This window comes from Rhinolophus hipposideros, assembly GCF_964194185.1.
Source record: "Rhinolophus hipposideros genome assembly, chromosome: 16".
NCBI lineage: Eukaryota > Metazoa > Chordata > Mammalia > Chiroptera > Rhinolophidae > Rhinolophus > Rhinolophus hipposideros.
Window position 1 is genome coordinate 41102929 of NC_138062.1, and position 17161 is coordinate 41120089.

At 40.2% G+C, this 17161-nt stretch overlaps 1 protein-coding gene across 2 annotated transcripts in view; it reads left to right on the forward strand.

Moving 5' to 3' along the window:
• Positions 1–17161, forward strand: part of EBF2 (EBF transcription factor 2) — a 189029-nt gene that overhangs the window by 120292 nt on the left and 51576 nt on the right. For both annotated transcript variants that reach the window (XM_081077586.1, XM_081077587.1), the window contains exon 7: positions 9326–9407. In XM_081077586.1, the coding sequence (XP_080933712.1) occupies positions 9326–9407 (82 nt within the window). The remainder of the gene's footprint in view (positions 1–9325; positions 9408–17161) is intronic.

Genomic DNA, 17161 nt, shown 5'->3' on the forward strand with positions numbered 1-17161 from the left:
TAACAAACATTGGATGATGTCCTGTCTTAGCAAGAGAATGCACTCATATCTGCTAATCTACGACTCTGTTATAAGAATATATCATTACATAGATGCTCCAACTCAAGGTCATTAGTGAATGGACCCATAGGTGCAAAAGGTGTAAAGCTGAAAACTGCAGAGAGAAAGCAATGATAGGAGGAGCCTGGACTCTGACCTTTGTTCGCCACTTTATCTAACATTGCATATTCAATCAGTCTGCCTTAGTTTCTGGAAAGTAGCATTCCAGCCTGTGTAAAGAGGGATACCTTTTCATCTGACTGGTATCTCTTCTGGCAAGTGTAAAAGAGTTGTCCAACCTTGATTCCCTTTCCAAATATTCACATTTGCACTTCATTTCAGTTTCCCGGAGCCGTGGGAAAGTTATTACCGAGTTATGAATTAATGGTAGGGTAGAGAGTTTTACACACTGGCCTCAACCATCTGGCAAAACAGTAAAACCAGCGGACCAGGCAACAGCAAAGGGCTCTTGGTGTAATTGGTGTTCACTGCTCAGTCTAGCATAGATGAGCTTCCTGGGGAGGGCCTGTGACAGAGGGGGAGAGGAAGGTGGCAGAAGGGGAGAAGGGGCGCTAAGGAATAGGATGGTAAGGACCCATTAAGCTGATGGCTGGCTAATAACTTCATTTCTCTCCTTCACCCGAGTAGTCATGGCATTAGAAAGGGAAACAGATTTGTATTCTAATTCTAAAGTCTCAGTGAAGGATGTTTCCTGAAGTCGGTCTGTAAACTGGTTCAGTTTCACTCAGTCTCTTTTTTCTCTTTTCTTGATGAGAAGAAAGAGGAAGAGATAGTGAAAAAAAAAAAAGATACGGTTAAAAAAAAGAACATAGAAAAAGATGGAACTGTGCACATTGCAAAGAGCTCTCCAAAGACATTTTATGAGCACAATTGGAATTACAAACATGCTCTTAGTGTTGTGTGTTTCATTCCAATTCAAGCCCAAAGAGTTCAATTATTATTTTCATTAATAGTGTTAGATTTTCATCCAAGTGCAAAAACAAGGACTTTTCCTCAGAGATTTTTTCCCTGCGAGCCTCGTGATGCCAAGTAATGGAATTCAGGAGAGTGAAAATGTATCTGAATATAGAAGAAGAAAAAAATTCCCACCCTATAACCCCAGGTCCTCAGAAACTGTAGTGAATTGCTGGTCAGAAATAAGTGGAGAATCAAAGTGGCCTCCTTGTTTTGGCACCTCAGTGACTGTTTACAGTTAGTTGCTTGCCACTTGAGCCATGGGAGACATTCCCTCCAGAAGAAATCATGAAATGGCTTGGAAATGAAGTCTATCGATATGGAGTCAGATTACACAGTGGGAGAAGTCTTCCCTCCTGGTGCCTAAATGAGTACAGCAGCTCTTACTCCTGAGGCTGTGTGTTTGGTAACCGAAGGCGCTATCGCCAAACTGAAGTGCCACTTTCAGGCTTGTAATTGGTGTGAACGTGGAATAGAAAATGATTCGATGGGGCCTGTTGCCTGTTAGGAACCAGAGTGAGTGTTTGTCGCTCTGAATCATCTTGCCTGACCATAGTTTACTGAAAACAGTGATGAAGGTTTTGACCCACCATCTTTTTGTTGTTGTTGTTCCTTTCTTGCAATCTGTTGTAATAGAGTAATTGCATGTGTGTGTGTGTGTGTGTGTGTGTGTGTTTTAAATATCTCTCTTGAAAAATTAAGGCAAGATCTTCAATTGGAATATACTGTATATATATATGTATATATATGTATATATGTATACACATACATATATACATATATATGTATATATTAATATTGGAGAGATAAAGAGTACAGGGAGAGAGCATATTTGAATTTGTGGCAAATCCCTCTAGTAATTTTGTATGAAAAGGGGGCCATTTTAAAATGTGGTGGGGGAGAAGGGGCAGTAGTTCAGGGGAGAGGGGTATAAGCATGTCTGGTAAAAGGTGAAGGAGCTAACTTACTAGAGACCAGGCATTTACCCAAACACTTTGCACAGATAACTATCTATTCCTCAGTACTGGCCTAAGAGGTCATATCATAGAGAAAAGAACTAAAGGTCCCTAATTTTTACAATAAATATTAAGCAAGCAAGCAAAAAAAAATTACAGAAATTTTGACATGTGAAAATGGCTTGGTAAGGACACCCCAATCAGCTGCCACATAAAAGACTGAAATTATCTGCTGTCAAAGGATTGAATTTGATGGTCTATTTAAAAATCTCCAATGTAGGAGAGTCTCCCCTGTCCCTTGGGTAATGCATTCAAAATTTAGCTTTGGTGACTTGATTCTCAAAAAATGTTTTCCAACATTTAATTCAACTTCTTACGTTACACATTTGACTTCCAGTTTTTTTTTTTTCTTCATCATCTTGATGGACAAAATGACCTTGAATCTTGTTCATCTAACTTAAGAAATTTTTACATTCTTTTTGCAGAGGGCTACAGCTGTTTGGTCTGTACCATCTTTGTAATCATTGGGTTCTTGAGACATCTTGTTTTCCAACTCTCTAATAGATTTCCTTATCTTCCTCTGCACACTCCAAAATAGCCACCGAATTGCTAGAGAATGCAGACCCTGGTAGGAATGAAAGACATTTTTGTTTGCTTGTTTTGTTTTGTAACATGAAGAATGATTCCACTCTCATTTCCAGGGAGTAAGATGAAGGACGTGATGTGGTCTTCCATGTACATAGATTAGTGAGGCACTAGTTCCTGGAAACAAAGAGTTGCTTGGCAGTGTGTCCACCTTTTCCTTCAAAAGAAGCCTGGCCAAGCTCCCACCAGAGCAATGTTTTTCTAAGAGTCAGACAAACCAGAGTTCTACTTCTAGTTCTTCCGCTTACTAGCTATTTGATCTTGGGCAAGTAATATAATCTTTCTGAGTCTTGTTCATTTCCTCTGTAAAATGGGGATGTTAATTTTCCTGTTCTCCAAATTAGGTGGATTAAATGGAATCACACATGGCAAATAATATGATGTCAATGAATATAGACTATTATTATTATTATTATCATCATCATCATGATTAGTCTTTTAGCCAAAAGGAGTTAGAGAGGTTGAACATAGTTGGAAGCAAGAAAATTTACTGCTTGAAAATTTTCTGTAAACTTAAAATTTTCAAATCTGAAATGGTCTTTTATTGAAATAGTCTAAGAAATAAGCTTTAATGGTAATATGACCCTTCCATAGGAATTTCTGTGGAGATTAAAGATTCTATACCTACTCTGTTCATGTATTTATATTTACTTTTTAAGAGATTGTATAAACAAGTGGATTACATGGAACATCAGCTTATGAAAATGAGTATTTGATTGAAGCCTAAAAAAGCCAGTCAGTCAAACTTTTAAATCATCTCCCCTTTCCATGGGTCTTCTTGGACCTTTGTGCTGGCCACCATTTTACCATGCAGATCTCAAGTCCAAGCATTCTCAGATGTCCCATTGTCAAGTCTGTAGGGTGTAGGAAGAGCCAATGGAGAGGTTGACCTCCACAGTCTCCTAATTTTAGTGGACTTAAGTAAGAGTCTTCATAAGGCCCGCAGAACTTCAGGGCCGTTTCTTACCTGGACTGACACCTAAAATCAAGAGATTTTTCAAGGCAAGTTATCTTTAGTCAAAGGCTGATCCTGCTGCAGCCTATCACCTTACTGGGGTTGCCTGGGTTTGGAGTCTGTTGGAGGCTTTTGGGGGAGGAAAATGTGTTCACTCTGTTGTTGGAAGGTTCAAAGAGGATATAACGGTTAAGACCTAGATGAAAGCTGGAAGATTATCAATATGTTTTTTTACTGGTCTTAAGTGGAGACCCATCATTTAGATCCTACCATATAAAGCAGAGTGAGCTGCCATGCAGGCCATTCTCTGAGTGAGAAAATAGTCCCCTGGGTTTTTCCATCCAGCACCGTTCCTCACTCTGCCTAGTTCCCCAAAGGATGTAAGCTTGAAAGGATCCTGGGAGAAGAGAAGCAACTACCCATTCCTTTCAAATATGATTTTATGACCCAACGTATCCCTACATTTGGAAGTGCTCAGAGATGATATGAGAGTGTTTTAAAGGAAAGGGATTACCTTATTTTCAGAAGCACTCACAAGCAGTGGAAGCCAATTGTGTTTTAATTTATAGGACTCTGGAAAAGGAGGTTTAGCAGTTAATCCAGATAAATTGTCTTTTCCTCAAAAATCAATGGATGTAGAACTTTAAACACCGCCATGGTTTGTGAGGCTATATCAGTGCTATATACAGGTCAGACGTTAGTGATCCAGGCTGCTTATGGTCCATCATGGCAGAGAGAGAACTGGATCCAACAGCCCCACTCTTGGCCCTTCGAGAGTGTGGGAGTGTTCTTATCCCCATAGTGTATAGATGTGGCCATGGCATCACATTGTTTCCAGGCTAGGCATAATTAAAATTTTTTAAGCAAATAAGTTTCAAAGTCAAAGGTATTTTACCTATTATTTTGCATAGAGTAAGGCTCTGAATCACGGTAGCTGTTAGTTAACTAGTGCCAAGTTCACATTCTTTTGATATATGTCCTCATTTAATCTTTTTGTTAAAAGAAGCTTTTGGCCTTCCATGGTGCTTTCCTAAAGATTTTAGGTATTACAATTTTTTAGAAGGCACTAGATTTTAGATTTCAAATTCGAGGTAAGTTGAATGGCTTCGTCCACAAACCTGGAGAAATATTATTCTGGGTTTTGCACTAGTCAGATCATTAAGTTGTCATCTTAGAATCTGGCATGAATGTTAAGTAGTTACCCTTCCTGTGACATAGAGACTCCCTCCTGCCCTGCCACAAGACCTTAACTATGCACCCCATTTGTGCATCTAGTTTGAATTGCAATTTCTTTGTGGGGTGGGCTCAGCACACGTCTAGAGCCACCTAGGAGCTTTCATTTTATTCTTGAACAGTGCCAAGTGCTCCAATATTCCAGAGATTGGGAGGGAACAAGATTTCTTGGGTACTAGGTAATCCCCTGGGGTTTTACTCAAACCCATATTCAGAGGTCTCCAGACTCATCTCAGAATCTGAAGACACATGTTTTGAAGAGTTGGTTGTGTGCTCCAGGAAAGCAAGGATTTTGTCAGTCTTGTTTGCCTTTGTGTTTGAACCTTCGTGGCACATACTACACACTTAATAATTGATCAAATGAGTAAATAAATGAACTCAGCAGGGGTTTTCAATAGTAAGCATTTATTTCCATGCAATTATCTTTGACCTAATGTTTTTCTCTTGGGGTGCTGCTACAGTTCTCTCACTCTCCAAGAAACCAGAATCCTTTATGTTTTGTTGTGGTTTTGCTTTTTTCAGATCTTGTTTTCTGAAGTGTTTTGTTTTTTTCTTTAAATAGCTATACTGAAATATTATTTACATACTATAAAGTTCACCCACTCAAAGTGTACAGTTCAATGGTTTTTAATATACTCTCAGAGTTGTGCAACCATCACCACAGTCTAATTGGTGCAGGAATCATAGAATGCCAGATGGAGCTTGTTGCCAGAAAGACCCAGGTTTAAACCCTTGTTTCTGTCACTTACAAGTTGAGTGATCTTGGGCACATTTCTTAAATTCTTGGCGCCTTTGTTTTTCCTAGCTGTGAGATGATTTGTCACTCATAAAGTTGTTGTGAGAAATAAATGAGGCATTGAGTATCAAGCACATGGCTGGGAGCATGGCACAGAGTAGGCATTTGGCAAGCCTTCTTTCCTTGCCCTCTGTGACCCTTCAGCTGCTGGACCACACAGGATGGTGAGCAGCAACAGAGATGGCTCTGGTCTGTGATAATCCTGAGCCACCTTTTCCTGCTTCAGAAGCACAGAGGAAGGATCCTTCCTAAGGGAAAGTGCGTCTTGCTCAACAACTTTCCCATCAACCTCGGGGTGCCACCAGCTCTGGCCAAGGCATCAGTTAAGATGCCCCATTTTCCACCCGTCTGATGTCCCTACTTATTTTACTTTTGATCTTGGATCAGTGGGTTTGACCTATCTCTCAGAAAACTCCCTCACACGTTCCCCACTTGGGCTTCAGTAAATCATGGTCCTTTTGTCTTCAGTGGTTTCTTCTCCCAATGTAGTCATTTCTGGAGGGTTCTCAAGTCTATGTATTTTTAATATTTTATCATTGTAGAATATTAGTGTTGGAAGGAACCTTGGGAATAATCCAGTTAAACCCTCTTAACATTTGAAGAAACTGAGGCCCAGGAAAGTGAGGTAACTTGGTTACGTTGTTAGTTGGTAGCAGGTCAAGACTAGCACACTGTCAGCATTTAATAAATATTTGTGGAGTGAAGGAATGCCCTTTGATACATTCTATTGCCTCAGTTGACCTAGGAACCAGAATGAAATCTGAGGGCTTGAGTTACGATTTTGACCCCACCTCTCTATTCCTCTTTATTTATAAAACAAGGGGAAACCTGTAGTTATTAGTGTTCACTCTTAAGGAATGAGATGAGAAGCAGTCCTGCAAAGGGTGCCATGCTAAGTGGTGATAATATTTATGTAGTCAACATTGTTTGGAGAAAGTGAAAATAACAACTTCCATCCTGATGGGAATCTACACATTTGGTCTGAATCTTGTAATTCATTTTGGTTTCCCATTTCTGAGTGGAGAGAATTGACATTTTCCAGGCAGCTCTGGCTTGGGAGGGATCTAGACACAGGGGATTCATTCCCTGCAAGCTACGCTGTGGTTAATGGCTGGTGTGGCTAGTGGAGGCTTCTGTAGCAGGCCCCTGCGCATGGTGGGTGGAGGCGCGTACGAAGGGAGGTGGAAGACATCAGTTAAAAAAAAAAAAAGAGAGAGAGAAAATTGCAGATGTCAGTAAGCCCCAGAATTTCTTTAAAAATTTATTTTAATGTCTATATATAAAATGTCCAGGCCATAATTTCTGGTGCTAGCCATTTAGAAATAGATCTGCCTGTTTTCAGAAAGTACTGTACAATGTAATAGATTCTTTTCTCTTTCTCTCTTTTTCTCCTGTTCCCTCCCTTCTTACTTCACCACTCTCTTCTCCTTTGTGAATACAATTGTTATGTCTTTAGTGTGCAGGGGGGCTGTGTAGGTTACAAATTCAGACCCCAGGCCAGTGAACAATTCAAAACTAGGTATTTTCCATCCAAAGAACTGTTAAGGGTCCTAATTTAAAATGAATAAAGCCTTTCAGCAGGCTCCTTGTTTCCCTAAATCAATTTGATTTTATGTAAACATTTATCTCCTTTGCACTTTTCCACCTACCATACCATTCCTATAATAATGCCTTCGTGAACATTAATGTTTTCACCAGATACATTTTGGAGGCAGGGTAGGGTAGGTAAGGGGAAATATAACACACACAGAATGCATTATAAGGAGCCCAGTTGAGGCAAAACTTTCCCCAAATCAAGGAGTTGGTGAGAAAAAGCACTTGATTTGGGTTTAGTGGGGGAGTTTTTTTTGTGGGGAGGGAGAGGTAAATCACTGATGAGCGTGATGGAGGGCAAATGTGGTGTGTGGGTGGGGACCTGTTTGGAGAGAGAAGCAAGTGAGAAAAAAAGCACATTTTTAAGGATATCAGGAGAGCGTCTCCATGCATCGTCAGTGCCTGTACATGACTTTGCTGTGAATGCACAAACGGAAGAGTGTTCCCCCTTAAAAAACATAAAGTGTTTGCATTCTGATCCATCTTTTCTTAAATAAAAGTAGCTCTCCATTATAACATGCTCCGATTGCTATGGGCAGACCTTTCACTGCACTTTAGAAAGCAAAGGCAGGTTGTGAATTTGAGCGCTGCGGAAAGCAGTGGGACCATTTTCTCTGCCTTGTCATTCTGGAGGTCCCTCTCTTGAATAAAAAAGACCCTGGACACTTCATGGCAACACCTAACGTCCTGCTCCAGAAGAGATGAAAAGAGAGAAGTGAAAAACAGATGTTATAAAATAATGAAAAAATAGTTGTTATTTCAAAATTCACACCCAACCTTCTTCATTAGATAGGGGTCGGGAACACTTGGCCAAATATTTTTAGCAAATCTAGAGTAAAAGAGCCTCACATATGAAAAACCCGCTCTGAAGAGTGTAATTCCCCTTCTCTCCTCCTTTATCATTTACTGTTTTGTTTTGTTTTGTTTTAAGTGTTAAATACAATAAATTAGAGCACTCTCTAATTCTTTTGTGATTGTTAAAAAAATAAAAATAAACAGAAGGTCAGCATGACAGCATCTCACCAACCGTTGCTTTAAAATTGAATTTTTGGAAGCATTGTTGATTTCTACTTATTTTTGTTGGTAAATCCTGGGGAAAATGTATATCTTTTCCTTTAAAGTTCTAATTCAAGGCATGGATGTGAGAGTTCTGAAGGGACTTTGGGACTGTGGTAAAATTTCGTTGTCATAGTAACAGAAAGGGAAATAGGCCTAGCTCACCTGGGACTTTAACACTGCAAAAGCTGGATTTTTTTTTTTTTTATTTAAGGAAAAAGACACTGCAAGTAAAATAAATGAAAAACTTATTGTATTTTGAAACAAAATTCCAAACATTAAATACGTAAATGGCCGAGAAGGCCACTTCTGCCATTTTTCTTGGTTGGTACACTTGTCTGATTAAAGATGCCCAATTTTTAAATTGCACAAATAGTTTACTTAGGAGAATGTTGGCTTAAAAAATATGTCTTACAAATGATAACCTCCAACCATTGTTCTTTGCCTTTATATTTTATGGATGATCTATCAAAGGTCTAAAAGGAACGTTCATACTTATTATTAATCATATAAACCCCAACGTATACCTGCACAGTCTGACTCTGTCTTTGGATGGTAACATACCATTTTGTGACTTTATAGCCATCAGTTGAAAATATCAGGCCCCCTTTGTGTGTGAGGGTATACATGTGAGGTGTGTGAGCAGGAAGGTGTGTGTGGCCAGCGGAAAGCCACATTCGTGAGGAACCCTGGGATTCTGGGCTAAATCATGACATTTTTAACCCTGGAGCAAGACATTTCTGCACGGCAGGAGTCACTGCTGCTTTTGAAGCCTTTTTTTTTTTTTTTTCTAGATAGAGAGCGCCCCAGCAACTCTGGGGCGGGTATACACACCAGAACCCAGTTTGTGAACCACTTCACTATCCTCCCCAATGATGGAGCAGACTTTAGCCTGAAACTATCCAAATTTGCAAATTGCAGAGGCTCAGCAACGTTCCTTTGCAGGCAGAGCCCAATGAAACTCCCCAGACCTGAAATACAATCACTTTCAAATCAAATCTAATCTAAGGCAGAGAGATAGTCTCTCTGAAAACATGTTTACTTAAAAAATGTAACACATTGCTTTTCTCTTCACAGATTCTTTTTAAAATTTTTCCTCAAGTGCAATCAGAATTGTTTGAAAACAGCAGGAAACCCAAGGGACATGAGAAGGTTTCAGGTAAGGGGCCTGCAGATTTTTCCTGTGAAATAAGTCATCCTGTTTTCTCTCTCCGTTGCACTCTTTTTCTTTTCTTTCTTTCTTTCCTTTTTTCTTAGAACACATTATTCACTGCGATTGCTAACAATAAAAAAGATAACGGCAAATGATAATGCTCATTGATAGCACGGAGGGTTTCTTCATTTCAGAGTGTTTAGGCCTTCTGCCTCCCGTGTCAGAGCCCCAGGGGAGGGGCACCAACCCATGCTGGAGATTTGATTTTAAGCCCTCAGGCTGCCCTTCGCACACACAGCTGCCCACAGCAGGAAGCGTGTTCTTGATATTCAGCCACCTTGGGATTTCTCAAAGCAGCTTCTCTGAGCTCTCTACAAGCAACAGCCTCTTCCTTCCCTTTTCCACCGATTAACTATTCCGTGGTCTCTCGTGGAGTCTTTTGGAAAGCAGCAGCCCAAACAGCCGTGGTCACTTTAAGATCGCAGCATGACAACAAGACCCACGGGACAGTGACCCAGCTGCCTGACAGTTAAATCTGCCACCGGTTTCATCACCCTTGCCACTGATGTACTGAGGAGGCAAGCTAATAAAAACACAGAGCAAGGCAACGTGTGTCAGGTTGGGGATGAGAGGAAGAGCAGACCCTCTCGGCCCCCCTTCCTTAATCTTTGAAGGACCCACATCTAATCCACCAAATGGCTTTCCTGCCGTTTGTGCCCAATGGAAAGACAGTGCTCCCTTCCCCACAGAAAAATTAAAAATGTGTGAAACAATGGTATTGAAGCTTGAGACTTTAAAAAGTAATCCTGGCAGCAGTGAGAAAGATGGGGATGATGAGCCTTCTGTTTCAGATGAGGAAAGTGAGGTTCTGGGAGTTTAAATGACTCCCCTCTAATCGCAGAAAGGAGATGGTGGAGCGGGGCAGGCAGGAGCTGTGTGATCAAATCCTTCCACCAGGCCATGACTTTGAGGCATGTGTGGCTGTTAGGTATAGGGCTTTGCAGTTGCCTTTTTGAAATTCTTCATTTCTGAACAGGGGGCTGCCCATGCTCATTTTGTGCTGGAGTCCACAAATTATGGTTTGGGAATAGAGTCATTAAAGAGTTAATTGGGGAGAGAAGTGCACACAGCGCCAGAGAGAACTACTTTGAAAAACAAATTCTTGTTTTCGTGTGTGTGTTTTTCACTACATCATGGTTATCAAACCATCTTACTGGGACCGGGACATTTTTTGTTAGTTATTTAACGCTATTATCCACCTCTCTTTAAAAAGTTAATCCCCTCCTCGCCATCATGCTGTATGACATGAAGACAAATAGAAATACAACGAGCTTTCTTGGGGATCAAGCAGGAACATTGGGCACAGGCTGTGGGACTCAGTATTTATGCTACTCAGAGGTTTATGGTACTCAGTATTTCAATGGAAACATAAATAACTTCAGTCCCCAAAAGTGTGAAATTCAAAAGAATTCCAAAGTGCCTCAATGACCAAAGCTCAGCTTTCACTTCCGGAAGAAACAGAGGCAGGAAAAGAAGCTGACAGTGTGCATTTTTACCCCCCACCCCTGACGCTCTACCAGTACTTCCAAAGTTTTAAATTTGAGAATGCGCTTATAAATTCAAAGAGACTTTTAATAGAATGCCTTGCCATTTTATTTATCCGAAATCGTAGAAATGTGCTCACTAAGCACACTAATATTTCTTCTCCTTCTTCAGTTATTTAGTGAGGTTCTCAATGTGCCTGAGTTTTTCATAGGGTTAGAATAAATATTGCTGATCTCAAAATGACAAAGAATTCTCATCCTGGGTGAACGTATGTAACTTTTGCAAAGGGAAAGATGCTTTTTTTAAACATTTGTGGAGTAAGTGATTGTTTTATTTCTGGGATAGAGCTAAAGACAATTGGCTTTTTTTTTTTTTTTGCAGTTTTTATTGAGATAAAATTCATATAACATATCATCCACCATTTTAACCATTTTAAAGTGTGCAATTCAGTGGCTTTTTGTATATTCACAATGTTGTACAACTATCACCACTGTATGATTCCAGAACATTTCCATCAGCCCAAAAAAGTAATTCCCTTTTCTTCCCACCCACTAGCAACCATTATCTACTTTCTGTCTCTATGGATTTGTCTATTGTAGACTTTTCATATAAATGGAATCATGTAATATGTGGACTTTTGTGCCCAGTTTCTTTCAAGGTTCAGCCATATTGTAGCATGTATCAATACTTCATTCCTTCTTATGGCTGAATAATATTCCATTGTAAGTATATACCACATTTTGTTTAGCTATATATCAATTGATGGACACTTGGGTTGCTTCTACTTTTTAGTTTTTATAAATAATGCTACTATGAATATTTGTGTACACGTTTTTGTGAACATATGTTTTCAGTTCTCTTGAGTTTATACCTAAGAGTAGAATGTCTAGTTATATGGTAACTCTATCTTTAATTTTTGGAGGAATTGCCAAACTGTTTTCCACAGTGGCTGTACCATTTTATATTTCCATCATAATGTATGAAGGTCCCAATTTCTCAATATCTTTACCAACACTTGTTATTTTCTGTTTTTTGTTTTGTTTTTTAAATTCTAGCCATCCTATGAGTGTGAAGTGGTATCTCATTTTGGTTTTGATTTTCTTTCCCCAATAACTAATGATGTTGAGCATCTTTTCATGTACTTGTTGGACATTTGTATGTCTTCCTTGGAGACATGTCCATTTAAATACTTTGTCCGTTTTTAAACTGGGTTATTTGTCTTTTGATCGTTGAGTTGTAAGAGTTCTTTATATATTCAGGACACTGGGCCCTTATCAGATAACTAAGTGATTTGAAAATATTTTTTCTCATTCCATTATTGTCTTCACTTTCTGGAAAGTGTCCTTTGATACACAAAAGAATTGGTGATTTTTATACTGTAGTCATATTCTATTTAGAGTATAATCTTCAATGAAAACTCTGTTACGTGGAGAAGGCTATTATCTTTAATTCAGTTCAAGTTCTAAGTATCATGGACTTATAAAATACTTGTTGAAACACAATGAGTTTTAACCCTTTTTTTGACTCAGACTCCTTTGAGAATTTGATAAATGCTAGTTTCTGCCCCAACAAAAAACTACATTTAAATAAGGTTTTGCTTAAAATGTCTGGGGTTCCCAGACCTCTTGAAACATCTCTTAGGGTTCCACAGACCCCTGATCTAAAGAAATGAAATTCATCTAACACCCAGTGGGCTTCCTCCAAGTAATTTAACCCTTCTGATGGAGATCTGTTCACTGAGGACTTTCCCTGATGATTTTCCCACTCTCTTGCCTTCAAATACCATCTGTTCCTGAATGACTCCTGACATTCCTCAGACATCACCCTTCTCTGAGCTGTAGATATACAGCTCTGCCTTCCTCCTGGGCATCTTCCCTTGGGTGACTAATGAGCACATGTTCACAGCAGAACTCAATACTTGCCCTCTTCATTTATTGTTAAAGTGTCACTTCCTCCTCCGAAGTATCTGTTCAGTGCATCTTTCTCTCCTGAAAAACTGCAATAGGCCTCTGCCTCTACTCCATCTTTGTCCAATCCACCCTCAGCACTACTGCCAAAGTTACCTTTTAAAAGATACCACTCCTTTGCTTAAGATGTGTTATAAATATCTATTGTCCATAGACAAAAGCTCAGATTTAAAAAGGCATAGCTGATATAAATATCTTTATACCACGCGGTGCTTCTGCCGTGCATATTTCCTGATGTTTCCATATGCCCACCCCCCACCAGGCACACCTCACTAATTTCTACTACATGGAATATTACGTGGGACCTTTCCACACGTTCACCTTTTCTGCCTGAGAACCCTTCATCTCTCTTCAATTTGCAACTTCTACTCATGATTCAAGCCTACATCTGAGTGTCCCCTCTTTTGTGAGGCACTTTCTGACTCTCCCTGACAGACTTATTTGTTCCTTCTTCTGCGCTGACATACCATTCTCCACAAGCTTCTCCAATGCCATCGATCACATTGTCTTGCAATTATTATTTGTCTACTAACAGACTGTGTGCTGCTTGAGGGTAATTGGTATATTTCACTTATTTTTGTGTTTCTCCCCAATTCCTAGCACAATGCCAGGCACTCTGTAGGGCTCAATAAATTGTTATTAAATGAATTTTTAAGAGAGAGAGAGAAAGAGAGAGAGAGAGAGAGAGAGAGAGAGAGAGAGAGAGAGAGAGAGAGAAGAAGGAAGGAAGGAAGGAAGGAAGGAAGGAAGGAAGGAAGGAAGGAAGGAAGGAAGGAAAGAAGGAAGAAAGGAAGGAAGGAAGGAAAGAAGGAAAGAAAGAAAGAAGGAAAGAAGGAAAGAAAATATTTCCAGGGCTCCCAAAGAATCTAAATCCATGGACCATGTGTGCAGAAAATCAGTTCTGCCCTCCTTGAAATGGAACAATGAGGGGAAACACCCAGATTAACAGCTCAGTCAAGGAAAGGAAATGAAATTTATGCCTAGTTTAAGCTGATAGGCCTGTGAAGACATAATGAACCCCATTCTTTATTTCTCTGCATTGTGGGTACAGAGCAGACAGTTGGAAAATCCAGAAGAAAATCAAGCCAAGAATAGGAGGAGGCAGGCATGTTGTCATTTCCCACATTCAAATTTTAAAATACAGTAGAAGTTGACAACAATCAGGGCTATTGTTGCCAAGTCACTCTCCTAGATAGGCTGGCTGGGTCTGCTCCAAGTCCTAGTGAAAACATAGATGCATTCATTCATTTATTCATTCTCCCAACCACTGTTATTAAGGAAATTCTATGTGCCAGGCACTATCCTAGGTGCTGGAGATACATCAGCAAAACATAAAATTCTCCTCCCTTGAGGGCCTTATATCCTAGTGCGGAGATAAGGAAAATAAGATACACAAGTGATTTATGTAGTTTAGATGTTCTTCTCTGAGGTCTTCAAGTGGCCTGCCTGAGAGCACAGGGGCCCAGTAAGGTCCATTTGTCTTTGTGTTGCTTTCTGGAACTCAGTGGTGTGGTCAAATACGGGTGATGTGAAAGCTAAATGATACCAGCCATTATAATAATAAACAAGTGTGCCTGCTCTTCCTAATAGATTTCAGAGATTTCTACAGCATCAGCTATAGTGGGACACTAATGTCGGCAGATCATTTACTTGAGATTGGAAAGCTTAGAGGCCTGGGTACCAATTTTTCCCTTCCTGCCTTAGAAGGACTCTAGTTTAAACAGACATGACCACTGTAGAGGGCTGGAGTGTTTTCCATTGTATGGGCAGCACCAACTTGCACATTAATCACTCTGGAGTTGGTACCAGGTACCTTGACACATCTCTAACCCTAGAATCATTTTAAAGGAACTCCGTTTAAACTTCTGGCTTTCTTGTAATTAGGATAAGTTGTTCTTACCGCCATTTTCCAATCTTTTCTGAGTGACTCTTGGGTGTCTCAAATTCACCCCCTACATTACTCCCTTTTAAGATGCAGTCCACCCAAATCGTCATTTTTTAAAATACAGTTAAGCTTGGGAGAGGACTGAGATACGTATACTGGTCGTGCCATCCTTTGCCTCAAGAGATAAGAGGTCAAAATGTAAGGAGGGGCACAGACATTTCTCGTGAAAGAAAGGTCCTTTTAGAGGCTACGTTGGGAGTGCCATCGGTGCTGAGTCGATTCCTGTTGGTTTACAGGAATCTGCTCACAACCCCAAGATGGGCCTCCTAGAAGGGCATCTCGAAGGGGACGGGTAGAGAGAGAGGGAAAAGGTTTGGTGCTTGGGGAGGACACACACAGCAAGTCTGTCAGAACTCTGAGGAAGAGAGAAGAAATGCACAGTGGTGGGGAGAAGGGAACGGAAGGTACAAAAATTGTCATCAGAATGAAGAAAGGAAGTGGAGCACTGTGAGGCCTGACTGACATTGTGTGAGGGCTGACGGACATCGTCAGGGTGGTGGGATAATGTGACAGGCCTAGAGCCTGTGAGTGCAACATGCTGGATACAACAGGAACAACGGGGAAGTGAATGTAGATGACAAAGACACCTAGTCCACACAGCCGTTCATTAGCCATTAGTCTGTTTGACTAAACGGCGCAAGAGCAAAGGGCAGGGCTTCTCATGTCTTGGAGCAGGGCCAAGATCCATCCAGAAAACCCTTATGATTTTTTTAAACCCCCAGCTCTTATATAAAACTTTTTAATGGCACCACCATCTATTTTCCTTAAATAAAAAATGTTGAATGTTTCTCTCACACCCGTTGAAGAGGGAAACGAGAGTTTAAATTAAGTCCAAATGGTAAAAATTTAATATAGCTCCAGCTGCCTGCAGGTTTCTTCAGTTCAAATCTTTCAGTTCAAGAGCTACTCCAGCTGCTCTGTGATCTCATCCACCATTTGAAGGTTACTCTGCTACCGAGCGGTGTTTTAAAGCACATAATGAAAATCACTTGACTTATGGCCTCTCTGATCAACAAGTGAGTCCGTTATCTGGTGGTAAAACAAGCCAGATAGTCCGACTTAAGAAATAATCATTATCTGTTTGCAGTCAGAAAAAACCCCCAAACGAAACAAAACTCCGAGGGTCTGAGGATCTTTTACTCAGTCTCACACTTTAAGTTTAGGGAAGGTTTTCTGTGGGTTACTTTGTGCTTTTTTGTTTGACAGTATAACCTCCTGCCACCCCCATTCCCTGACTTGTTGTGTCTCTAATGGGGACAAGAATCAGGGTGATAAAAGATTTGACCAACTCACATAGGAAATGTGTTCTGAGTTATTTATGGAAGAAAAGGGAGAGACGTGAATGCAGGTAGTTGCCTATATAACTTTTGAGAAGGGATATATCAGATTTCAGTTAGATGGAAACAAAGCCTGAATGCTCAAACGTTTTCGGAGACTCAAACTTGGGCACTAAAGACTGAACACACTCCAGAACAATCAGATGCTGCACTTCTGGAAAGCAAGGCTCTCTTAGTTTTGCAATAAGAGGGCGTAGATTCTTAAGCTGCTCATAGGGCCTACATGCTTCTGGATTTTGATGGACAGCAGGTGATTCATGAGGTCCCTGGGGGCAGAGTTGGGTGGAAGAGAATGGCCTAGCCGAATCAAGAATGGCATCCATTATGTTAATACTCCCCTGGGACTCTCAAAATGTGTGCTAGTAAAATACTGTCCTTGACCATAACCATTCCAACTTGGCATACATTTTACATGGGCCAAGCAATGGGTCCAATGGACTAAAATGAGGTAGGTTGGAAATAGCAAGTGTTGATGGCCTTTGAGATGAAGGGAAATTTAGTTGTAAACAGGTTAACGACCTTCAGGCTCCCTGATGACATGAAAGTCTAGTTTTAAAAATTGCTGCTTGATTTCTGTACATAGTCCACTCATTTTTAAAAGATAAGCTCTAAAAGGTGTCCATCCTAAGCCACACTTGCCAAAATATGTTGGCGGAAATGCTCTTTGTCATACTAGTCCACTTACGCCAATTAGAATTTGTTTTAAACTGCCAGCATAACCATTTCAGTCACCTTGAGTTGTAGAGCAAAAGTGTTTCAACTCTTTAAGGCTTATCTCAAATCTCATTTCCTTATTGAAAATGTTTGTTACTGCCCTCAGCTCAGGTGAATTTTCCTCGCCTTTGAACTCTTACACTGTACAATGGCCACACAGTTTGGTCCTCTTTTATGTATTACTGTATAGTAATATTTTTTGAGTATGTGTAGTGTTTGTTATGCTTCATGATCTACATGGCAGCTCCTCAA